An 8,560-nucleotide genomic window follows, 5' to 3' on the forward strand; every position below is an offset into this window, starting at 1 on the left:
TAATATATTTATACATATTATAATTCATCCTAAGAAAATAAATTATAATCAAACAATACCAACACAAATAATTATTCGACACAGTGTCATATTAGTAGGTATAAATAAAATCCAATTAATTATCATCAACTTTTAAATTAACAAAAAATTTAGACAAAATTATTCATGAATAAAATTTTTGTTTTATGATATTATTTTTTTTTTTTTAATCCATTTCAATAATAAATCTCACATATGCAAGAATCCAACCAAACCCATCAGGATAACTTTAAATTCCCAGATATCGACTTTACCTCTATCTCAACAAGTTGGATAAATAAATGCAATAAAGAAAAATGAATTATTGAATTATCTAGAAGACACCTAGTAACAACTGGTCTGGTTCCAGAACTAAAAACTAGGCTACAAAAATATTTAAAGGGGGAAGCCATTTCAAACGATTTCGATACGCAAATAACTAATATAACATTTATCTCAGAACCAATTGACAAACCTAAAGATAATATAATAAAAAACAACATGCCTGACAATAAAAAACCATATTTCAAACCAAACAATTTCACAGGTTCGATTTCTGAAAACATTGACACTTTTCTAAAAAAATATGATAGAGCCGCCACCATAAATGGTTGGACTGAAGCCGAAAAAACTCAATATATCCCTGTATTTTTGGAAGGTTCTGCCCTTACTTTTTATGATAATATAATAGATAGTGGTGAAGACCTAAAATGGGCTGATTTAGAAAAAAAATTCCGGTTAGAATTTGAACCAATAGCACAGACCGATATGCTCCGATTAATGTTAGAAAAACGTAAACAGCTCCCAGACGAACACACTGTATCTTACATTAACGATGCTGAGTCATTGTGTAGGCGAATTGACAAAGATATGTCACAAGGAGAAATGGTACGAAGTATAATGAAAGGCTTAAAACCCAAAATATTGAGATGTATAGGAATATTAGGAAATGAAACACTTGATGAATTTAAAAAAAACGTTCGAAAATATGAACTCATAGAGTTTATGACAGCAGATAGTATAGATAAAAACCCATATGAAATTGAAACAGAGATAATCGAAAATAAAATCCAGCAAATAAATACAAACAACAAAATTAGTAAATTACGAGAGGAAGTAGAAAATTTAAAAGAAACTATGGATCAGTTAAAACTATTTCAGATAAACAATGATAATAAATATCAAAACAATTTTACTAAATACGACCCAACTTTTAGATATAACGAAAATAACAGTACTAATTATAACAATAATAATAATAATAATAATAGTTCAGCAAACACAATACAATGCTCGATATGCTCGAAGAATAACCACACCGAATATGAATGTTACCTAGGTACTTTAAAAACAAACCTAATAATGAACTTATAATATGTCAATTATGCAATAAATTTGGACATTCCGCGATCACTTGTCGTTCAAGTTCAACCAACAACAAGTCAAAAAAACTAAATATAAGGTTAAACTCATCTGATAATTTCTCGTTTTTAAATACAGAAATGCGGAAACAAAATATAAATTAAATTAACTCTACACCCGATTCTCTTTATATTGAAGCTCAATTTAATAGTATTACCTTACCAATAACAATTGACACGGGGGCAAATATATGTTGTATTAGACAAGAATTAGTACCCAGTGACTATATAATAACACCGAGTACACTACAGCTATCAGGACCAGATAATAAACCACTATGTGTGGCAGGTATAACCAAAGTTAAAATCAAAATCAACAATAACTACTTCAATATTGACGCTCACGTAGTAAAACAATTAAGCAGCATGATCATACTTGGAAATGACTTTTTGATCAAAAATAATGCCCTAATCGATTTCAAAGACAGTAACATTATTTTAAGTAACAATAATATAAATATCCAGTTCAAAATAAACAATACAAACGCGGTAAATAGTATAAATAATAAAAACAATATTATAGAATTAAAAGATAGCATATTTAATTGCCCTGATAACTTTGCTATAGCTCACTGTATATCTGCAGATCTCAAAATGAATAAGGGGATAACAAATTTTATATCTAAAGTCTATGGTGATACTAAACCACAACTTTCATTACAAAAAATAAATGTGGGAGAAACGATACCCATAATCAATAATTATAAAACTATATTCCACTTGATAACAAAAGATTTACACTATCACAAGCCCAAATATAAGGATCTAAAATCTTCAATTCACAATCTAAAACTTGAGGCTACAAAACTAAACATTTCAAAAATTGCAATACCCACCTTAGCTTCAAGGATAGACAAATTAAATTGGTCTATAATAAAACAATTAATATACACAGAATTTCAAAACACTAACATTAAAATACATATATACCATAAAGATGAACAAAACATAACACACAATTGGAAATCAAAAGAACACGCTAACATAATAAATAACATTCATACATTTTTTAATGATAATAATAATAATAATAATAATAAAAATGAAACAAAAATAAAAGACATGGTACAACCTAAAAATCAAAATCAAGCCAATAATATATTTCCTATATTCAAACTAAAAGAAAACGTCCTCAACAATGGGAATAATTGTGGATTGAATACCGTTACAACAAAAATGTCAAATGAAATTCACAACAATATAATCCACATACAAGAAATGCCGACACTCACCTCACTAAATAGTAAAATAAAATTTAAAAAAACGAGAGACGATAATAAAAACACAATTAATAATATAAATAAAATACAAATAGTCCCGACTCAAAATTTTATAAAAATAAATAAAGAACTAACAGAACCCTCCAACACCAACACAAAAAGATCACCAATTTTCGAGTCCATTGAGAAGACTAACAATAGAAAGGTCGAAGAAATCTATATCCCTAAAAAAATCGGGAGCATAAACTCTATAAACTCAAATACAAAACAATCGTTAACAGATTCTGAAGGCACACCTTTTTCTATTTCCCCGAAATTAAATATAACACACCACTTAATGCATAATACGCATAAAAAACAATACAGTTCCAATAACTGCCAGCTTAAAACAATAAAAACTGAAATGCATGATAAAGAATCCGAACAGTTACTAAAATCAAATAATAGAAGACTCTCAGTATAAAAAATATATTTAACCATATAAGATAAACATACAGTTATACCAATAATAAAAAAAAATAAAGAAATCAAAACACCCCACAACACGCTCAAAATTAGATAATATTTTCTTTCTCTTTTCTTTTCAAATACCTAGTTCAGTAATACATACAGAACATACAAATTACAGATTTTAAGATAGGATATATACATAATTTACGTAATAGTACAATTAAATCAATGTAAAGTCTATGTATAAATGAGTAGTATAAACAAAAAAAAAACCACGAAGTATTATATAACTAACATATAAGAATTACAGAATAACATTAACAATTACAAATAACCTACTTTAAGATATTAACCTAAGTACTAAAATAAGTATAAAATTATTAACTTAATTTAAGCTAGCATTAGTCATAAAAAAAAAAAATGTTAAAGCAAGTAGATACAAAGAATGTATAATTTTTTTTTTCTAACCTAATTTAAGTCAGCATAAGCATGAAAACAAATGTAAAAGAAAAGATTAATAAAAAAATGTAAAATGATTTAATCTAATTTAAGTTAGTATAAGGTATAAAAAAATTGTTAAAGCAAGTCAATACAAAGAATGTGTAATTTTTTTTTATCTAATTTAAGTCTGCATAAGCATGAAAACAAATGTAAAAAAAAAATTAAAAAAAAAAAATGTAAAATGATTAACCTAAGTTAAGTTAGCATAAGATATAAAAATGTTAAAGCAAGTAAATACAAAAAATGTGTACAATTTTGTCTAACCTATTTTAAGTCGGAAAAAAAAACATGAAAATGATTGTAAAAAATATAAATAAACAAAAAAAAAAGAATGTATAACAATTAACCTAATTTAAGTTAGTATAAGGCACAAAATTAATTTAAAGCGGTAAATACTAAGAAAAAAAATAAATTAACCTAATTTAAGCTAGTTTAAGTAAGAAAATAAATGTTAAGGCTAGGAAATACAAAAAATGTAAAAAAATAAAAAAAAAAAACCTCAGTTTAACTTTTAAGATATCATAATTTTTGTTTTTAAGTACATTATAAGTGAATTAACTATAAAATGTGTATAATTAGATAAGCTCACCTAAAATGTCATTGATTAAAAGTTAAAACCATATAAAAGAAAAAAAATTAGTATTTAGAAAATAAAAATATAGAATAAGGACAAAATATGTGAAATATTCATGATATGTCAACATGACAATAAATTGTACACAATCATTAAATTTAAGAAAAATTGTATAGCTATCATTACAATACCAGATAGGGAACTTAAAATATAAAATATATAAAATCATTAACAATAATAGAAACACAACAATGAAATGAGGTTAGAACGAACTTTTAATATCAGTTCTATCTTCCTAATTTCTCCCATATAATATGTAAGTTTCAATTTTTATTTCCATTATCCCTTTTAGATTGTAAAATAAAAAAAAAAAACATATATAAATGTCCAGTTTAAATTATATTCAAACTTTTGAACTTTCAACTTTTGAACTTTCAATTTTTTTTTTTTTATCACTTTCTTCTACCTAAATGTTTGTACTGCTCTCACCCTCGCCCACGAGCGGTGTTGTGAGGGCACAACACAAAAAAGTGCAGGGTGGATGTAATGATATGCTCACACACCATTATAATTATAAACTAAAATCCTACACAGTAATAAATAACGGCCAGACTGTCGCTTGTAGAAATCGAACATCCCCAATAAAATCATTGTCATCGACAAATAGGTACGATCCCTATTATGCGATCACGAATTAAGAAATCGGCGCGTACTGGCACTCCGTGGTGTGCAGGACGTGCAGATTTCTTATATATGTCACCAGAGAAAATTAATGATAAAAAAAGGTCCTTGCCGCCGAAGAGAAATCTAGGTCCGGGAAGTACAAAAAAAACCTTTGATAAAAACCGCCTACCACTCTCTGGTAGACATATTCATATCGTCCCTTAAACCAGTGCATGAGCACCAGCCACCCAGTGCATGAGCACCAGCCACCGAGTAACAACCTCTCAAAATATCAACATCGATTTCCACGAGCGACAACTGGACTTCTTATGTTAAGTCAAAATCAGTGCGTTTTTATTTCGATTTGTATATTTGAAGTATTACCTTGTGTCACCTAAAATCTAAAAACTCTTTCAACATAATTCACGAAAAACTGCGAATCAGGTAAGGCATTTAATATAATATTTTACATTGATTGCAGTATCAATTTATATGTGCTTTTTACATAAATTATATTGTACGGTGTATTTGATCTAATTCTCGAATACACGATCTCGAGAGCCCTCCGAACATCTGGAGGAAGGTAATAGCTTAATTTTAATATCTTAACATCTGAATTAAATATATTTATCGACAGGAGTCGTATTTATATTTCTTCTTATTTTTAAGTTATTACAAAGTGGCGCCCAACACAAGTTCAGTTTATTCAGATAAATAAACTGAGAATTGATCAAATACATTTTACGAAATTATATTAGCTATATAAGATTATAATATTTTACTTTTAATTTTAAGAACTAATAACAAATAAACAATTACCAATACTAAAAAATATTAAAAATAAAACTTAGAAAAAAAAACAATAACTAAAATTAAAATCTTTAAGCTTATAAAAATTTACTTATTTAAGAATAAAACATAATAGCATAATCTAAAAAATAATAATAATAAAAATTTTTAAAATCTAAAAAAATATAAATATAGTTATAAGATTATCCTATTAAATTAAAGTAATATCTTATTTACAGTAGAACCTCGATTATCCGTGACTCGATTATCCGTGTTTGCGATTAACCGTGCTCACTCATCCAAAAATTTAAAAATAAGTATGGACTGTAGATATATATGTAGTTATAATCGAATATTTTATATTACATAATACTCGATATCGACAATCGTATTAATGACATTTTTGACGATAATAATATGAAGATAAGCAATATTGTACATCGAGTATTATATTTATCGAATCACCTTCAGTTTGCTTTTGTCCTTCGCTATCGCCGAACGTAACGTGTGGTATAACGTATTAATCTAATAATGAGTGCTAAACGAAAACGTGTCGTTCTTTCTCTAGAGAAAAAAGATGTTGATTATTAACCGGGCTGTAGATCACGGTGAAAGTGTTCAAAAACTTGCAAATGAATTCGGCGTGGGTCAACAGACAGTTCGTGACTTAATCAAACAAAAAAATGAAATTTTCAAGTTCATATCTTGTGCAGAAGTATCAGCTAAGAAGAGAAAAACTATGAAAAAGTCATCATTATCTGACATGGAATCTGCTCTTTTTGAATGGTTTAAACAGAAGCGTATTGAAGGCATACCGATTTCAGGGCCAATGGTTTGTGAAAAAGCAAAATGGTTTCATGAACATTTGAAAATTGAGGAAACATTTAACGCTTCACAAGGCTGGTTATTTAGGTTCAAAACTCGCCATGGCATAAGACAGCTGGACATTCAAGGCGAAAGCCTGAGTGGAGATTTGACTGCTGCAACACTATTCAATGACGAATTCAATTCATTCCTTTCAAAATTGAACTTGTCCCCTGACCAAGTGTACAACGCAGATGAATCAGGTCTATTCTGGAAAATGCTACCTTCGAAAACACTTGCTGCGCAATCTGAAAAATCAGCTCCTGGACATAAATCTAGTAAAGAACGACTTACTATTATGACTTGTTCAAATGCGACCGGTTCACATAAGATCAAATTAACTGTTATTGGGAAAGCTAAGAAACCAAGATCTTTTAAAGGGACAGAAATGAAATATTTACCATGTGACTATTACCACCACCCAAAAGCTTGGATGAACCAGGTTATTTTTAGTGAATGGTTTTTTAACGTTTTTGTACCATCTGTACAAAAATTTCAGAATGAAAAAGGAATACCAAAAAGAGCTGTTCTTCTACTTGATAATGCTCCTTCACACCCCTCAGAATCTACCCTGAAAACCCCGGATGGTCAAATTTTTGTCTACTATCTACCACCTAACGTAACTTCCATAATACAACCAATGGATCAAGGCGTGATTTCCTGTTTGAAACGAAGGTACAAAAAGATTTTTCTCCGTTATCTTTTGCAAGAAGATTGTTTTGATTCGATGAAAGAACTTTTGAAAACGTGGACCATAAAAGATGCCATTTTTGCAGTATGTAATGCTTGGGAAAATGTACCTGCAACTACGTTAAGACTTTCTTGGGCGAAAATTTTGGATCAAGACTATGATGACGAAGAAAGTAACGAAGATACGATCGATAAGGATATAAAAGCTTGTCTTGATCTAGCTACATCTATTCCAGATTTCACTAATGTTAATGAAGACGATATTGTTGATTGGCTACAAAAAGATCTTAACGAAGAGGGATTTGAGCGTTTGAGTGACAGTGACATAGCAGTTCGTTATGGTAGCGTAAGTACACCATCTACCTCACAACAGCCTGATTCTTCTTCTGAGAGTGATAATGAAGAACATTTTGAAAAAATACAGACAAGCCAAGCAATGGAAGCAGTTGATGTCCTCTTGAACTTCTGCGAACAGGAAAATTTTGACTTCCATGACATTATTGGCTTAAGAAAAATTAGAAGTGAAGTAAGGAAAATTATTTCAAACCAAAAAAAACAAAGACTTATAACTTCATATTTTAAGCCCTAATAACTTGTTGTATAAAATTATTGTATGTATATTATGTATGTATACATATTTCTAATTATAATTGAATCAAATTTTTAAAATTTCATTATTATAAAATTGTACCTATGTATTTCTAATTAAAATTAAATAAAAATTTCATTATTATAAAAAGTCTCGATTAACCGTGATTTTCATTTATCCGTGTGACCCCCTCCCCATCATTACCCCGGATAATCGAGGTTCCACTGTATAATAATTTTTATAGTAAATACCTATTACCTACTACTTATTTAAAAAAAATAAAAAATAAAAAACACTAAAACTAGAATTCAATTTTATTTTTGTAATTCACTTATTATTTAATTATACTCTTAAAAACTAAAACCCTCGCTAAAACCCTATAACATTTTTTTTTATTTATTTAATTACTAAGTAAAATTATAAACCTAATACGAATATATAATTTTATAACAATTCATACTTACATTATTAAATAAAATTCATTATAATTATATATTATACATGAATTATTATACAAATACTTATTACGAGATTTTATTAATTAAACCGTAAAAGAAATTAATAAAAATAACATAATTAATTAATATATTTATACATATAATTCATCCTAAGAAAATAAATTATAATCAAACAATACCAACACAAATAACTATTCGACATAGTGTCATATTAGTAGGTATAAATAAAATCCAATTAATTTTCATCAACTTTTAAATTAACAAAGAATTTAGACAAGAATTATTCATGAATAACATTTTTGTTTTATGATATTATTTTTTTT

At 27.9% G+C, this 8,560-nt stretch overlaps 1 protein-coding gene across 1 annotated transcript; it reads left to right on the forward strand.

The window, feature by feature from the left end:
• Positions 1–519: 519 nt before the first annotated feature.
• Positions 520–7,716, forward strand: LOC100568796 (jerky protein homolog-like; the record flags this gene model as incomplete). The annotated part of the gene is made up of 2 exons (XM_008183631.2): positions 520–906; positions 6,205–7,716. Coding segments are annotated over exons 1-2 (1,899 nt in total), but the record flags the coding sequence as incomplete, so codon positions are not given.
• Between the last annotated feature and the right edge of the window lie 844 nt (positions 7,717–8,560).

Source organism: Acyrthosiphon pisum, unplaced genomic scaffold, assembly GCF_005508785.2.
Source record: "Acyrthosiphon pisum isolate AL4f unplaced genomic scaffold, pea_aphid_22Mar2018_4r6ur Scaffold_21678;HRSCAF=24576, whole genome shotgun sequence".
In the NCBI taxonomy this organism is placed as follows: domain Eukaryota; kingdom Metazoa; phylum Arthropoda; class Insecta; order Hemiptera; family Aphididae; genus Acyrthosiphon; species Acyrthosiphon pisum.